This window comes from Phaenicophaeus curvirostris, chromosome 1 (assembly GCF_032191515.1).
Source record: "Phaenicophaeus curvirostris isolate KB17595 chromosome 1, BPBGC_Pcur_1.0, whole genome shotgun sequence".
Lineage (NCBI taxonomy): Eukaryota > Metazoa > Chordata > Aves > Cuculiformes > Cuculidae > Phaenicophaeus > Phaenicophaeus curvirostris.
In genome coordinates, this window is record NC_091392.1 from 83,777,301 (window position 1) to 83,795,529 (window position 18,229).

The 18,229-nt window shown below is 46.0% G+C and overlaps 1 protein-coding gene across 1 annotated transcript; it reads left to right on the plus strand.

Annotated features, from left to right (window-relative positions):
- The first annotated feature begins 2,034 nt into the window (after positions 1-2,034).
- LPAR5 (lysophosphatidic acid receptor 5) lies at positions 2,035-16,505 on the plus strand. The gene is made up of 2 exons (XM_069849892.1): positions 2,035-2,557; positions 14,934-16,505. The coding sequence occupies exon 2, from the start codon at positions 15,235-15,237 to the stop codon at positions 16,345-16,347; it is 1,113 nt and encodes a 370-aa protein (XP_069705993.1). The 5' UTR covers positions 2,035-2,557; positions 14,934-15,234; the 3' UTR covers positions 16,348-16,505.
- The last annotated feature ends 1,724 nt before the right edge of the window (positions 16,506-18,229 follow it).

Below are 18,229 nucleotides of genomic sequence, written 5' to 3' on the forward strand. Positions count from 1 at the left end.
ACCAAGCCCTGGAGGAGAGTTTCCCTGCAGTGACAGCTCATGGGAGCAAAGGGGAAGCCTTGCAGCCTCCCTCAATCCCAGTCGCTGTCACTGAGGGTCCCTCCCCTCCTGTGATCCTTCCAGGCTGGAGATTCTTCCTTTCTACCCTGCAGCCCACAGAGTTACAGCTAATAGAGGAAGCCTGGCTGCTCCCTAGGTCTCTTAACTCTTTCCCCGACAGCTCTTCCTTCGCCCCCCTCATATTCTTTCCCATGCAAGAGGGACAGTCCTTGCTTTTCTCCTAAGGAGGTGTAATGGGGTGGCTGCCGCTCTTCTGAGTGGGCAGCTCTTTCCTGAAAGCCCTGGGAAGTCCAGGCAAATGCGAGTTGCGTGAGCTGAAACAACCTGAGAGAAAAGCCTGTTGTTCCCCAGGGGGCCTGGGAAGTGCCAGCCGTCCCCACTGCCCAGGAAGGTGAAACTCCTCACACAGCCTGGAGGTTTCTGCTTTTCCTGTCTGAATCATTCAGAAAGTGAAATACAGCTGCTCTGGTGCTGCTATGGTTTTTCCACCACGGTCTTGGATACGTGGTACCCCCTTTGCAGCGCTCTTCCAGCACGAAGAGGTCTGAAGAACACTGGGGTTTATCAGTCATCCTTTCAAACCTGAGCAGCCCATTTCCGCCTCTCTCCTTGCCTTCCCAGCTCCCTACATCCCTCCTGCTGCTGAGTCTTTGCTCCTGCTTTCTGGAGTCGGCGCTCTGGGGCGGCAGGCGTGTTGGGATCTGCAGCATCAGGGTGTAGCCTCCAACACACACCCCAGTAATCTGGTCTTACCTGCTGTCGACTCAGACAGCGGTGAGGAAATGCCAGGGGTTGCTCTGCTCTTCCCTACGAGCTGAGCCTCCAAGAAACAGCGAGGGGCAGAGGTGGAGATGGGAGTTCACAGGCTGGTGCTCCAAGACCCAGTGAGGTGAGTTAACCTGGCTGGGTAAGGGACATGGGGCAGCGCGGGCTTGAGGCATAGGCTAAGTGCCACCACGTCCCCCTCTTCTGACACTCAGGACAGCTCAGCCAGGTGTGTGCACATGTGTGCAGGGAGCGAGGGCCACAGGGGAGGGGAGAGCTCCCACAGAGGAGGGGAGAGCTCCCACAGAGAGCGTCAGAGACTCCTTTTGCAAAGGGAGGACATCCTCGTGGTGTATCTGTAAGCCTTTATCAGTACCAGAGCCTCGACAGGAACTGAAGAGATACAAAAGGCTGTGAGAACAAAGATCCCAGTGACTAGGAAGTGAAAAAGGGTGTCTGGTTAAAAAAATAAAAGAAAAAGAGAAGCACTAAAAAGAAGCAGGGTGAGATCAGTGGTCAGGTACTATTGTACCCTCCAAGGATTTATGAACAGTGGGAACATGCTGAGATGCATGGTTTAGTGATTAATAGGAATGGTTGGACTCAACGATCCAGTGGGTCTTTTCCAACCTGGTGATTCTATGATTCTGTGTGTCCCTTGGTGTGTCACCCCCTGAATGAAGAGTCAATGATGGCAGAACAAGGGAGGCAGGGAGCGAGAAAGTCAAACACCGACTGCAACAGCCAGCAGGCAAAGGAGCCCTGCAGGGAAAGGGAACCCACAGTCACAGCACCTTCTTTTCAGAGCAGCTGCTCCTGAGGAAGGAAGGTGGTAGGATTTGGAGTGCACCCGTGACCCGTGTCTTCTTCCAGGTGTGCTAGGACAGGCAAAGTAGTAATAGGACTTGAAGCAACCAAGTGCCAGGTGGGCTGTGCAAAAGGGCGGACTCCTTCCCAGCTGCATTTGATGGTGTTAGGTCACAGATTTCTTGCTAAATCAACCCTTGCACTTTCTTATTGTCAGGCCTCCTGCAGACTTTGATGTGGCAAATATGCCTTTGCCTGCTGTGGGCATTGACGCCTCTTCAGCGCTCACTTCTTTTTGGGTTCCTGCCAGCATTGTGCAAACAGGGTTCTGGGAAGGGGCTCAACCCCAAAGCTCTCCAAGCTCATGAGATTGAGAGGACTCACAGCCTTTTTACTGACTAGTGGTTAAATCAACTTTGCTCTCACTTCCTGTATTTCGCTTCTACCTCCTGTTTGGCAGTATTTTGGGGAGAGAAATGTTTTAATTTTCCCCTGTCTGTCCTCAGGGTGGCTGAGTTAGCGTGGGAGCAAAGATGAGAAAATGCTTGGCACTATGACCCAGGGCAGGTCTCCTTAGTTGCAAGGACACCTGGGTGGTGCTTCTTTCATGATTACGTTTGCTTTCATAGGATGTGTTTTAGCTTATCAGCTTTGGATAGCAAAGTTCATGCTTTGTGACCAGTCAGAAGTGCATCAGGAAGTGAGAAAGGACAGGAGGCAAATAGCAGCGTGACAGACATAGGACCAGCCATGGCACAGTAGGGGATGGCTGTGATTTGGATGAACAAGTAGCCAAAAGAGCCTGCCTGCTTCTGTTTTGATTCAAGCTGCTTGCAGTTTTGGTGCCTGGATTGAGACCTCTGCAGCTACAGCAATCGCAAGCCAGCAAGCCTGCCTGCACTCTTGGCTCTTCAGCAGCAGAGAGGTAAGCAAGGTGGAATCATCTGGAGAGCAGAATGGTCTGGGTGCACTGGGCACTGGTCCCTGTGAACTGCTGCGTATGTGCTGACAGACCTGGCGACAGGGCACTAGGCGACCCTCTACGCCTCTTCAGCTGCCTAGTGAACCTAGAGGTGCAAGGCAAATCTCAGTATTTATTCAAAGGGAGGCTTTCCTTGGGATCTTGTGATACTAAAAGCATGGGCAGCCTGTGGAGCTTACTTGCCAAGGTGCCCTCAGTGGAAGTTCTCTTCCATGGGGCCCTCAGGAGATGAAGGGGGGTGACACCTCTAGGGAATAGGCAGTAGCAGTGTGATCAGACCTCTTGAGTTAAATATGGAGAGCTCAGGCTTGATGACGCGTATCTCTCATTTAAAACAAGCCATCCTAAGTCTTCAATGTCTCACAGTATTCGTCACAATAATCTAATTTCTCGGTTAGAAAAAAGTGAAATGTGGGGCTTGAGTATCACCTAAAGCAGGCAAAAAGAATGCCCATTTATGAAAAAATATACCTTCAATTTCTAAACCAAAGTTTGGGGGAAGGGGATTGAGGTTTCATGATCTCTTTGTTATTTCCTCTTGATTTACTAAGCGAGCTTTGTGCAGTTTGTGTTTTCAGCTGCACTGCTCAGCACCCCAGTGCTGCGTTCTCTGCCTGCATCCTCAGGGCAACCCCAAAGCACTCCAGGGTTCAAATGACAAGTCACTCTTGGAAACATTGGCCCTGTGGCATGCTTGGCAAGATTTTTCTAGCTTTTTTTTTTTCCGCCTCATTTCTCATCCCCGTCCATAAGCCTGTGTCCCACCGCACTGTGCTCCTTTGTCATTTTTGTGGAGCTAGGAGGCAGTGACTATGGGTGAGATAATGCCAGGAGAGAAGATGCTTAGCACCAGGCAGCAAGATGCCAGGCACACGTTTCGGGTTATGCCTGCCTGTTCCAGCCCTTGTATGCAAGTATGGTTAGGGTTTCCCACCCTAATTAAGAAAAAAAATCAAAATCCCTGTGGGTTTTTCATGTCCTGGGGGGACTCCTAGCCCAGCAGCTGTTTTGCTGCCTCTGGTGAGAGATGCTCACCTTGTGTCTGAGCTCCTGCTCATCTCAGTCCAGCACCTCATGCCCCTGTCTCACACCTATACCAGCATTTCTTCCCCTATCCTCAGTGTTTCCTCTACCTTCCCATTTTAGCATCTCCTCTGACCCCTCAGCAGTTGCCCACAGTGTGTGTGTGAGTGCACATGCTGGTGTCGTGTCTATGTCATTCCCCCTGCTCCCCTTCCCCGAGCAAGACTACTAGCAACAAATTCATTTTCTACCTGAAAACAGAAAGAACTATCTGCCTAGGTAGCATCTGTAGTTTTAATTGCTCTTTTCTGTCCCTGCTGGGACCCTGCCATGGTCTCAGCAGATGATCTCCAGGGGCTCATATTGGTCTTCACTGATAGGTAAGAAGATGCTTCTTCCACCTTCTGGGCCACAGAAGGTCAACCACCAAACAAAGTTCCTCCAAGATTCAAAGACAGCTTCTCATTGTGAGCAGGATTATCCAGCTATGGTACAATTGCCTCTGTGCACAGCTGATGACTCGAGACCTTTCAGCAGCTTTTGTTTGAAGCAATAAGCACTTGAGGTTAGGCAGCCACAAGGAACATGGCCTGTGGCTCTCAGACATTAACCAACAAGGATAATCCAACCACTTTCAGCTCTTCTGCCTCTCTGCTACCAGCTCACTTTACCCATAGCTTTCCTTTTCAGTGAGGGACAGTTCCTTCAGAGCTCTGCAGAGAAACATTCTGTTCCCACAGCTTCATTTTATCGAAGACCACTTATCAATGCATCTCATATCAGGTCTCTGAGATCTTTATTACAGTCTGTGTTATCTCAAATTTGAGACTATCACCTTAGCTTCAATAACTCCACTGTAGTGGATTCTTGCGTCTGTGTTTCCAACCACACAAAAGACAAAAAAAAATCCCCACAAAAAAAACCCTCAATCTATTTTTCAGTCTCCATGATCTCTTTGCTGCCAGTTTAGAACTCTGCTGTTTGGTGTCTGGAAAGATGAAGAGCTAGTATGTGAGGAATACAGAATAAAAGAAAAGAGCGATGGTGGGTAAAAAACTAAACAGATTTCTTGCAGTGGTGTTCATGGCAGGAAAGCCTTGAACATTTCCACAGCAGAAGCTCTCTTTATAGGGAAAATCATCAAAGGATTGTCTCTGATCAAAACGGTGGTAGGAACAGTCATGGAGCAGCAAGATGAACTAACCAGTGTCTGAAACCACGTGGCTCCTAGCCCAGCGGTCTGAAAACAGCTGAAGTGTGGAAGACCTGGCTAACTATGGTGTAGAAACATTTGCTTAAAACTACTTGCTCACTAGCAGACACAATTTGAGAAAAGGCTCTTGGGGGGTGTTCATGTCTGTGCTGAAGAAATTAGTAGAAGCTATAAGAGAGGAAAAAAGTCAAATGTCATGCAGTCACATCTAATTACCAGGGAAGAGTCATCGTAGATTTTATAAAGGGATGCTGTGCCTCACAATTCTTCTTTGAAGGAACCAACAAGCACGTGAATGGTGGCCCATGTGGATTTCCAAAAGGCTTTCAAAAGGGCTCTTGCCAATGGTGCTTAAACAAATTTAGAGAAAATGTTCTTACCTGGATAAAAAGGTGCCTAAAAGATACAACAGAGAATAAGGGTGGCTGGCTGCTTTTTTCAGTGGAGTTCTAAGACACCAGTGCTGAGGCTTGGACTGTTTTACGTATTCATGGGGGGTGAATAATGAAATCACAAATCTGTTGGAGACATAAAATCATGCAAGTTAGAAAAGTTGAGGGTTGGCTGTGAAGAACTGCAAAGATTAAGAGAAGTGTGAGTGACTGGCCTTAAAATAGCAGCTGAAATTTCATCTAGCAAAGTGATGAGAATAAACAATCTGAGCTGACCATTACCCCTTGCATATAAGATCAACACCTACTCAGCTCAGTGCATCCACATCATCAACATTGTGTGCATCTTGAGCACCGCACCACAGGGCTCACAAAGGCTGTGGCAGAAGTGTAAAGGTTCCGAGAAGAGCAACAAGAATGTTTAAAAGTACAGAATGGTTCCTCTGTGAGGAACAGCTATGAAGATATGGGCTCTTCAGCCTCCCTGCTCCAAAAAAAAAAGAAGAGTTATCTAGGGGGAACATGGTGGTTATTTATAAAATTATCTCCGACAAGGTGAAGGTGAATAGGTATGTTTTTTTCCACCATCTCTTCCACTACTGAAACTAGAAACTGAATCTAGCAGGTGGTGGTTCAGAAATGAGTACAAGGAAGTGGTTCTGCATCTGAGATGCAATTAAACTGTGGAGCTCCTTGGCACTCCTGCCACTGGATGTAGTAGGTGGTAACTTTTACATGGACTCCAAAAGCAACTGGAAAAAAATCACAAAAGAAAAATTCCCTGAGGACTACCAAATACAAATAGGTCACTTCTGGCTAAGGAAATCCCTGGGCTACAATATGCTGGAAGCAGGAAGAGAACTTGAGGGAGCATAACCACTTTTGCACTGTTCCCATACTATCCCTTCCAACATCCACCATTTGAGACAGAATATTAGTTGTAGATAGACCACTGTTCTCACACAGTATGGACCGTACTTACATATTATATTCTTAAGACATGTTTATTGAAACACCTTTTCTTCTCCCAAGTAACAAGTGATAGGATGAGAGGAAATGCCCACAAGTTGCAACAGGGGAGGTTTAGATTGGATATAAGGGGAAAAAATATTTACCAAAAAAGTGGTGAAGCATGAGCACAGGCTGCCCAGGGGAGTGGTGGAGTCTCCTTCCCTGGAGGTGTTAGAAAAATGTGTAGATGTGGCACTTCACGGCATGGTTTAGTAGGCATGGTGGGGCTGTGTTGCGAGGAGAACAGCCGTAGTCAAGACCACACCCAATGTGAGTTTAGATCTTGCTCAGTTTATTACGAACCCGCCACCAACTTTTATACACCGCGTTACAGTCTACGCGTAAAGTGCTTATTGGTCTGTGTCCACTACTCACACACTGATTGTTCAGCAGTTACTACGTGCTACGTGCCTATTGGTAGTGATTGCCAAGCATGCTCTGTTCTTGTTCCACCTTGCGTTCAGCTGTACTACTTACTACATTACCCACCTTGCCTTGCTACAAGCCAACTTCCTCTAAATGTCAAGGTTATTCTGAGATTGAGGTGCTGCCAAAATATCAAACCTTAAAGAGCCAGTGTCCTGATGCCCTTTCCTTCTTAACCAATCCTCTACAATTCCCCCTTTTTGTTTTTTTGCACTATCAACACTTGATTTAACCACTTTCCTGCTGCTCCTTATCAACTATGTAACAAGCAAGGTACAATTAACAATTATTACAACCAGTATCATTCCTTTAACCATCTCCGAGAGCCATTCAAAGAGTTCCAGGTTTCTAAGCCATTTATCCAGTCCCAGGTTATTACTAATTCGAAATTTTTTCAAATAGCTTCTCGTCTGGTCAGATATCACCCAGACGTTAGTCTTTGGTTGCGATGGAATCTATGCAGCAATACCATAGATTACCGTTAGCATCTAAACTCCTCTAATCATGCTCATTGTTCTCATTCTCTTCCTGATTCATAACAGAGTTAGTCCTTTCCACTGTACTAACGTGGGTCCATTTACTGGGCACCCACAAGGGTCCTGTCGGAGTAAGAACACACATATATCCTCGTCTGTTAAATAATACATCACTTGGTCCCTCCCAGATCCCTGACCTGGGATTTCTGTAATAGACTGACATAGTTGAAGAAGTTTGTCCTCTTTGTGCCTGAGTATAATGTATAATTACTGGTGGCTCCTTACTCTCCCCAAACAAGCATAAATGATTTAAAACAAACAAGGTTTTGTTTAAATGCTCCTTGGGGTCTAGAATGTCTTTAAATTTATTCAGATAATCTTTCAGTGTACGATGTGCCCATTCAATAATACCTTGCCCTGTGGGATTATTTGGGATCCCTGTCTTGTGCTGAACTCCCCACGTGTTCAAAAACTGCTCTACTACTTTGCTGACATACGCTGGTCCATTATCTGTTTTAATAGTTTCAGGGACACCCATTATAGCAAAACAAGATGTCAAATGTCGGCAAACATGAAGAGCCTTTTCGCCAGGCTGAGCGGTTGCCCATACCATTCTAGAATAAGTATCTATAGACACATGCACATATTGTAACCTTCCAAACTCCGGTACATGAGTAACATCCATCTGCCATAATTCTAATGTTTTTAACCCACGGGGGTTGACCCCAATCCCTAATCCCGGACCATGATGACTGCATTGCGGACAGCTTCTAACTATTCCCTGAGCATCAGTGATTGAAAGTTTAAACTGTCGTTGTAAGCCTCGTGCATTTTGATGAAACTGTTCATGTGCCATTCTAGCTAACTCAAACTGATTAAGAGGAGCCTTTGGCTGACCAATCGTTACCAACTGATCTGCCCGATCATTCCCTAGGCCCAAACCATGTTGCCACTTATGGCTTCTTATATGAATAACACAATATGGAGCAGTTCGTAATATCAGTGCTTGTCGTAACTGCTGAAACAGATCAAACAATCGTCTATTAGAAATATCTCGTAAGAAAGCGTCCTCTATTCGTTGGACAACTCCAGCCACATACAATGAGTCCATGACCACGTTTACTGGATGATGTAACCACCGTTTCATAGCCCAACAAACAGCAGTTAGTTCTAATGTCTGCAAGGTGTCGCCCAATTCCGCGTTGAGTATCTGGTGAGACCAATGTCCATTATGTTCCCAAGTAACTGCTGCTCAGCGAGATCGTTTACCGGCATCAGTAAAGACCGTCAAGGCCCCTTGTATGGGTTTTTCCTTAGAGCAAGGAATAGAGATCCATTGATAATTCCTTAGAAGATGTCCAATCTTTTCCACTGGCATTTCTGTAGATACATGTCCACTATACCCCAGCAATGCAAGTTGTAAAGGTATAGAATGTCGCATGCACCATTCCCAGTCGGCCACTGTCATTGGAATGTGGATGCTGTCGGGCTCATTTCCACTTAATGCCAATGTTCGTGATCGTCCCTTTCTGATTACTTCTCCGACAGCCACAAGTCGCAGTTGAATATTTGTCCTTGGTTGACTGGACAGAAATACCCACTCCAAAATCTGGAGGGAATTTCCCCCTTTTTGTTTTTGCCAATGTGCAATGATAGCACATACAGACAAGCGTAAAGACACGATGATCAGTCGCAATGGCTCATCTAAAAGACGTCGAGAAGCCCAACGCGAGCTAATCAATTGTCAAAATATCCACTCAATAATTTGTAATGAATCTTTTGAATTTTCCTCTATAATTGCCTCAATTATCCCTAAAGGTTGTCTGCACTAGGACCCAGCAGCCGCTGACTAGTTCCAGTGAGACTGGAATGCACAGTGTTCTCACAACATTCCCCTAGAGAGATAACACCTTTAACTCCTCTGGACTTCTTCAAGGCTGAAAGAAAAAAAAACTTAGAAAGGAAGGAGGAGGGCGGGGGGGGGGGTGCACTCACACACTTACAACTGCATGTTTTGCTAGGCATTTTAAAACTTTTTCTTCTGAAGCCTTGCATTCCAAATATCTCCAGGTAAATCTACCTGTTTGCCAGCTTAGTGGACATTTGAGATTGAAAGGTCCCAGAGTTATATTTTCAAGATTAATCAAAACCAACTTCTAAGTCTTACAAACGTTTGAAGCACTTCAAACACACACACACATACACAAGACCACTCATTTCTCAGCTAACCGAATACATTCATACAATGTTGGTTATCACTATTGGATCCACAATTTTTCTTATATAGATTGTCTAACAAATATTTCACTTATGGTAGACTTTTGTAGTTTCTGTATTGATAGAATCACGGACTGGTCAGTTGAACCACAGCCTCTGTCTCTTCATGGGGTGCAATTGCTGAAAAACAAATCAGATGAGTGATTCTAGTGCCCTTTGATATAGTCAGAAGGCATAGGCATCCAAACTATTACTTGCATCGCTCTCGTAAAGTCAGCATCAGTCAATTCTGGTAAAATAAACAATCTTTGTAACAGGTGATCATGCAATTAACAGTGCAGTAAGTCCATCTTTGCATTCTTTAAGGCTAATTGTTTAAGCAACACTTATCTAGCGGCGATATTGTCTGCCTGCTTATTTAAGGCCTCTTGTAGTTTGTCTAGAAAAGTCATGTGAATAACGCCATTTTCCAGATTTCTTTTTTATCACAAACACAGGTGCATTCCAAGGACTATTAAATGGGACTGTATGCCCATGATCTATTTGCTCTTCCACTAAATTTTGCAATGTACCCAATTTTTTCAGTCATTCTGGCTTTCCTTTTTTTTTTTTTGAGTTTGTAGGGACTAAACCAAATGTATTTCAGGGATTCTTATATAGACTCAAATCCTTGTGAGCCATGCTCTACAGAGTCAGCTTGGAACACAGCTGCTTTGAACAAAATTAAATACACTATCCGGCTATCTGTTGGTATTAATACTAGTGGAAATGGTGTTCGTAACACTAGTGGAGACAGCATCCATACCCTTGCTTGAATTATTCCAGTACAGCCTGCATCAATGACCCCAGGTAAAACAAAGATTCCCAATCGAGTTATTGACAATCACTCTAATTACAAGTTAGTAAAGCCACCCTCCAATGGTCCTTTTACGTTCCATGGTATTGTGTGAAGTGCAGACAATTGCAGCACTACCGCAATAGTGGTGATCACGTCTATCTCTGTGCTGCATCTGGTTCTTGCTCTGAGGTGAGAGCTGCTGCTCGCTGCGGAGGCGTCTGTGTTGGTACGTGCCTCTGAACCATGCTTTGCTCCTGGTTTTCTGACAATACTGTCCCATTCTTATCCCATTTTGATTTACACCAACTGGTAAAACGTTTGCACTTTCCACACCAAGGGCAGATTTTAGGCCCTCTATCCTGGCGTTGCGTGTGGCAGTCTCTTTTAAAATGTCTCTCTTTGCTGCGTCTCTGACAGAACGTATTTCTGTCCCAGTTTACAGTCAGGGCAGCTACGAGCTGTGCTTAATAGGTAAATGATCCCAGCTGTTATTGTAGGAGTTTTCAGACCACACCATATCTTTCCATATTCGTCATTAGGATTTTTTTGTCAGCGATTACAAAATTAAGGCTTCTGTAACTGCTCGATTGTCTTACTTGCTTGTCAAGCACATCCTTCAATTTATCTATAAACACCATATACGGGTCATGCCTGTTTCAACTTTCTAACATCCGGTATCTTTGTAAGTGTTTGATAAACCAAAAAGCCGCATCTGTTGTAAAATTGCATTATTTAAACTGTCTTGACTCTTGAACTGCTACCAACATTGTATAATTGAGCCATTTCTTATCATATCTGTTAACAGTCCCTTCTGCAATGCTGAAAACTGTTTGCATTTTGCAGCAGCAGGCAGCCCCCCCTCAGCCCAGGGCAGAGGCCCCCCTTCGGCGAACCATTCCGCAGGAGCTGGAGGGGTGGGGGAGCGGCCCTTGGCCAGGTGGCTTGGTTCTCTTCTTACAGTTTTTGGAATCTCCTTTATCGCTTCGTCACTAATTGGTTCCCAGCACAGACCGTTGTGCCATGCACAGATCAAAGCTTGCAATATTTCAACTTCTCCCTGCTGCTGTGTCTCCCTCCTGGCTTGCACCCGTAGGTCTGAGAGACAGTGAGGGGGTGAATCGGGCTTCTTGTCGGTGTCTATCGGACCCGGATCAAAGGGATTGTCAGCCCTCCCGTCGTGGGGTGCAGAGGCAAGCGCAGCCAGTTTAGAGAGGTGGGAGGTTAGTTGTTGACGATCCTGCACTCAGCTTGAAATTATCTCTCTGCTTTTTAGAGCCGACATGCGGCTTTAACACTTCAAAAACTTTCTGCCATTCCATGTCAAAATAAATCTTTGGGTCTTTAAAACAACCCCGTTTAAGTCCCAAGTCCGGTAGCTCAAAAGGCTTTTTCTTGCTCACGCCTACCTCTCTCTTAAAGAGAATATCAACCAAAAGCGTGAGTGCCGCGTCTCGACCCATCTGCGCGGTCTTACCGGTGCGAGGCTCCTCCCCGGTGCACTCGGTCCCAGAGCTCCAGCTGTCTGCTACCCAGCAGCAGATGCCTACTCGTTCTGCTCTCCCCTTCTCCATCTGCTCCCTGTTTTCAGCAGATTTGAGAAGTTCTACGCGATCCTTCTTCCCCTGGATCCTGCCACGTCCCTGTTCATGGGCGCCAATATGTTGCGAGGAGAACAGCCGTAGTCAAGACCACACCCAATGTGAGTTTAGATCTTGCTCAGTTTATTATGAACCCGCCACCAACTTTTATACACCGCGTTACAGTCTACGCGTGAAATGCTTATTGGTCTGTGTCCACTACTCACACACTGATTGTTCAGCAGTTACTACGTGCTACGTGCCTATTGGTAGTGATTGCCAAGCATGCTCTGTTCTTGTTCCACCTTGCGTTCAGCTGTACTACTTACTACATTACCCACCTTGCTTTGCTACAAGCCAACTTCCTCTAAATGTCAAGGTTATTCTGAGATTGAGGTGCTGCCAAAATATCAAACCTTAAAGAGCCAGTGTCCTGATGCCCTTTCCTTCTTAACCAATCCTCTACAGGGCTGGGCTGGACGTTTGGATTGGATGATCTTAGAGGACTTTTCCAACCTTAATGGTTCTATGATTCTATTAATACCTCTTGATAAAAATAGCTTGTCTGCCGAGACAAGTCACTTTCACCAGACACTTGAGTTTAACAGGTCATGGTCTCTCACAGAGTGTAAGTCTCACTCACTTTCTTTCAGTCAAGATGAAGGTCTCACCAGTCTGTTCAGTCTGCCATCATTGCAAACCCTTGGCTTTAGCAAAAGCTGGCACATGTTCCTTGAGGTTTTTTGAAGCATCTAATCATTTCACTGGAACCCAAAAATATTCTTGCACATTTGCTTTGTCTTGCTGGATTATCACATACTTTAAACTTGTGCAAGTCTTCACATAAAGTTATTTTCCATCATTGTCACAGAAGGGTGAAAGCTACTCAGATGTAGCTTGACGAAGCACTAGAAGTTCCTCTGAGAAACCTATCTTGGTGGTGAACCTGCCCAATAATACAAAAGGATGGGCAAACTGATAGCTGCCTACCATCATTAGACCTCCACTTCCATTGTTTAACATATTGCTGCCAGAAATAATCTTTTCTTCCCCATGAGGTCAGCACGCACTTCTGTCTTTTGTAGATCCTCCCTCTAGATCTGTGCATTGTCCCACAAGGCCATCCAGAAGGTCTGACATGCTTGTCATTCCTGTCAAGTTGCTGAGCAGCTTCCTCTTACAGTAATATCCACCTTATGTAAAAATTTCTTCTGGACAGAAAATTCTACTTTCCTTTTGAAGTAAATCACTCTCTATGTGGGCTCTGTGAGGGAGTCCCTATCTAATCCCTGCAAATAGCTATGGGGAATTCTGTCATACCTACCAACCCCTACCCCACTGCGATAGCTTTGAGAGTGGATGCCTTGCTTAAGGATCACAGAATAATTAAGGCAGTCCCTAGCCCAATCGCCTTCTCAAAGCAGGATCAGCTATCAGATCAGATGAGGTTACTCTGGACTTCACAGAGTCTCATATTGAAAATCCCCAAGGATGTAAACTCTACAGCCTGTTGGGGAAACACATTGCAATGCCTGACAGCATTTTTCCCCTATACCAGTCTGAATATCTACTTCTTAAATTTACGTTATCATAGAATCATAGAATAGTTTATATTGGAAGCAACCTTGAAGTCCATCCAGTTCCAATCCCCCTGCCGCGGGCAAGGACACCTCCCACTGGATCAGGCTGCCCAAGGACCCATCCAACCCAAGGACCCTGGCCTTGAACACCTCCAAGGAAGGGGCAGCCACAGCTTCCCTGGGCAACCTGTGCCAGTGCCTCACCACTCTCACAGGAAAAAAATCTTCCTAATATCTATTCTAAATCTCTCCTCTTTCAGCTTAAAACCATTCCCCCTCATCTCTCCCTGCACTCCCTGATACAGAGTCCCTCCACAGATTTCCTGTAGCCCCTTTCAGTACTGGAAGCTGCTATAAGGTTTCTCCAGAGCCTTCTCTTCTCCAGGCTGAACAACCTCAGATCTCTCAGCCTGTCCTCATAGGGGAGATGCTCCAGCCCTCTGATTATCTTCATGGCCTCCTCTGGACCCTAACAGCCCCATGTCTTTCCTGTGCTGAGGACTCCAGAACAGAACGCAGGACTCCAGGCGAGGTCTCACCAGAGCAGGGTAGAGGAGCAGAACCTCCTCCCTTGCCCTGCTGGTCATACTTCTTTTGGTGCCCCACTGTGAACAGCTAACTCTGCCCTCTTCCAGTAACCACCTTGCACATATGAGCAAGATGATGTTATGTCTCCTGAAGTCACGGGAACGTGCCCAGTTCCCTCAGCATCTCCTCACGGGGCAAGTGCTCCAGCCCCCATGCAATTTTGGTGGCCTTCCACTGAACAATCAAACAATGTTTGGCAGGGCGGTGCTACCATTGTTATCTAGAGTGGTTACTAGCCTCACACAGCTTCAGGGTCACAGGTATGTTTGCCCACATGAATCCCACAGCTCGCTGTTCTTTACTGTGTGCTCCCTTTCCTGGCTGTGCTATTCTGTGTGTGTGGGACATGTGCTGCTTCATGCTTTATGGTGCTATAAGCAGGAAATATGATCTGAGGACACCCAGTCCAAAGGAACTGTAAAAATGTAAGCAACATAAGGAACTCCAGATAGCTGGGACTCAAATTTATGGGAGTTGTTTCACCTAGGAGAAGGAGCTAGGGTGGAGTTAAGTCTGACTGTAGTATAATTCTTTTTATCTGCAATGGATGTACAAAGTCCTGCTTCTCTGACATAAAACAATATTACGTAGGGGTTTTCTTTAAGTTCCTTCCAGTCAGCATTTTCCATCAAAATGCTTCTGGCCTTCTTTCTCTCTCTCACTCTTTCTGGGGCTGGCTTGGCTGCTTTCCCTGTGTGCCCTTGTGCTGTCCCCTTCTTGTATACACGTGCTCTCAGCAGTGATCAAAGCAACATACATTTTCTGAGGCTGAGGGATAAATGATTCTGTACAACAATTACCTTTGCTAAGCTCTGGCTTCTTCTGCCATGTAATTACTCATTTTCCTACTGTCCATTTTTCTTAGTCATTTGGTTTCTTTGTGAGTTCTTGCAGCAGAATCCATCATGGTGGGATTTTGACCTTTGAAGAGATTTCCCTCTCTAACTCTCCTGTCTTGGTCTTCCACTCTGACCCCAGGAATTGTGCTGACATTCAACAACTGTCGATGACCTTCCATTGCATCAGCATCCCCATAACCACTGAAAAGAACTGCTGACTACGTTACCATCCCTGCCAGCCGACCACTGACGAGCAATCCAAAGCAACACCAGCCAGGAGAGAGATGTACCCATCTACTCCCAAGCTGCAGATGAGGGGAATGGCCTGCCTGTGGCTTCCTAGAGGGGAATGACATCTCTCAGTGCTTTTCTTTGCCCCTCCTTAGTCCACCAGAAGGCTCAGCCGTCTCAGCAAGACTCTCCCTTGACCCCTACTGGGCATGTCATCTCCCAACGTGTCTCAGACATGCAAGGATTACAGAGTCAACCACCAGTTCCTCCTGCCTGGCTATACCCTGATATTCATTACAGGTTTGCTGCTGAACGTGATGGCCCTATGGATATTCATCCGGTACCTGCGTCTGAAGTCGGTGGTGATGATCTACATGTTCAACCTGGCTGCGAGCGACCTTACCTTCACACTCTCTCTGCCGCTGCGCCTCTACTACTATTCCAACCACCACTGGCTCTTTGGTAACACCCTGTGCCAGGTCTCTGGCTCTGTCTTCCAGATCAACATGTATGGTAGCTGCCTCTTCCTCATGTGCATCAACCTGGATCGCTATGTTGCCATCGTTCACCCACTTCGCTGGCGGCACCTGCGGCGCCCCAAGGTGGCCAAGCTCCTTTGCTTGATTGTCTGGGTTGTGATCTTCATGGGCTCCATCCCCACAGTCATGGTCCACAAGCAGAACCACTGCGAGATACACAACAAAACCATTTATCTGTGCTTCGAAAGCTTTAGTGACAACATGTGGCAGAATAACCTTTTCCCCCTAGTTGTCCTGGCTGAAATCTTAGGGTTTCTCTTGCCTCTCAGCTGTGTGACATACTGCTCAACACGAATCTTTCAGGAGCTCTGCCAGGACAGCCAGACAAAAACTCTGCGACAGCAGAAGACTGTCCGTCTCCTAGTGGTCAATCTGGTAATCTTTATCATCTGCTTTGTGCCCTACAACACTACCCTGGCAGTTTATGGGATGATAAAGGCCCGGGTGGTGAAAGTTGAGCAAGAAACACAGACATCCGTGCGCCAAGTGTTAATTACAACAATGCTATTAGCCAGCATGAACTGCACACTGGACCCCTTGATCTACTACTTTAGTACTGAGGGTTTCCGTAACACCTTTAAGAAGCTGCGGCGGGGACAAGCCTGGGACTCTGATACAGGAATGCTTAAGAATCAAATTGTGGACAATAAGTCAACTCAAGACCATACTGCCCCAAAAGTAAAACGGTTCCCAGCTGAAAACTTTATTCATCCCGATGAATCTTTGCCGTCACTTCCTACTGCAGTATTTTTGAACGGCCCTATTGAGGACTCGGAAATATAACCATGGAAAGGTCATACCCTTGCCGAGTCACCCATTCAGCAACAAGTGCAAAGCAGCTCAGGGGAACTCAGCAAACCGTTTGAAGGAGCGCAGCAGACTGTATGTGGATGAATGCGGTGGTACAAAGCTGAAGGATGGAAGGTTGTTTTAAATAAACAGAGATTCTTTGGTGACATGGCCCCACTTGACTCTTTTGGTACAGGAAACATAGTAGGTAATAAGGCCATGAAACAAACCTGGTGTGACTAGGTCTGGCCAGCAGAGTTTCCTATAGCAAGTCCACCCTGCCTAAGCACCTCCTGGCTGCACTGCAGTTGGGAAGCAGTTCTGGGATTGATCAGAGCACGGATGTGGTCACTGCTAACAGTGAATTTAGTGGTAAAGACTGAAGAAAATTTGGAGGTTGTTTTTTAACTAGATGCTTCAAATTTCAGTCTAAAATCCACCTTGGGACACCTAAATAGCTGTCTTAATATTCCAAAAGTGTTGAAGCATTTAGCAAGCCTTGTTGGAGACAGGGAGAATAGCTGGATGTTCAGTATTCTGGCAGAAAAGAGGTTCCTAATTGCATAGTAAGTCACATACCTTAGCAAAACAACCTTTAGGAGGTACATCAAAGGTGCTTGTGCAGCTGTACACACATACACACACATGCAGCGCAATGGCTATACATTTACCTAAAGCAAAATGATTTGAGAAACACGAGCATACTTGAAAATACCTCTGGCATTCATAATAGCCCCAGAAAAAAAAGAGGATACTGATATTGTCATCGTTCCTGAAGCTCACATTGACCTTAGTGCTTTGTGTTTGGCCACAGAGTGATTGATTTCAGGTCTGAGTGTTTTTTGTTGTTAAAAAGAAGTGATGTCACAGAATGAGGCTGCAAGGAAATATTTTTGCTCGCAGAGTTTGTACGTGCCTTTTCAGCCTGCACTGTATGTGAAAGCCCTATAAATCTCCCCAGAAGCAAGAGACCCAGCTGTACACAGGTAGTGCCAGAAACCCCAGTTATTCATTTCTGTTAGTGACCAGAACTTTCTGTGATTTCCAGCAGGACTCAGGCTATCCCAGAGTGGGTCCATCATGGTATATTTGACTTTTTTGGAGAACCTTAAAGGAATAGGGAAAGTGATAAGAAATGCTGTTCAGAGTAAAGGCCTGGTTCTTAGACTTCTGCATTAGTGATTAATTTTATTACAATTCCCTACCTCATGAGTGTTGCAGGAATAAATGGACTGCAATGCATCATGGGTTTGTGTGACAATACGGTTTAGGAGAGACAATGTTTTGAAAATATCTTCCCAGTCTCCTTTGAAGACCTTCTGTTTTACTACAGGCAACTGTAGAAGCAGGTCTTTGAGAAGACCTGTAGATGGTCTTACCTGTAGACCTGTAGACCTGAGCTTCTCCATAGGGAGATTCCAGTCACAAGTGGTGTCCCCAGAGCTCAATGCTGGGTCCAATTCTGTTCAATAACTTTATCAATGACCTGGATGAAGGGATTGAATGTACCCTTAGTAAGTTTGTGGATGACACTAAGCTGGGAAGAAATGTCAATCTGCTTGAGGATAGGGAGTCTCTACAGAAGGATCTGGAAAGGCTGAATCGATGGGCTGAGACAGGGTGACGTTTAACAAAGCTAAGTTCTACACTTGGGCCACAACAACCCTGTGCAGCACTGCAGGCTTGGGGAAGAGTGGCTGGAAGGACGCCTGGCAGAGAAGGACCTGGGGGTGTTGGTTGACCGCAGGTGAACAAGAGCCAGCAGTGTGCCCAGGTGGCCAAGAAGGCCAATGGCATCCTGGCTTGTATCAGAAACGGCGTGGCCAGCAGGATGAGAGAAGTGATTCTCCCTCTGTACTCTGGACTAGTGAGACCG

Coding starts and splice junctions, on each gene's coding strand:
- LPAR5 (XM_069849892.1), top strand. CDS start 15,235: ATGTCATCTCCCAACGTGTCTCAGACATGCAAGGATTACAGAGTCAAC.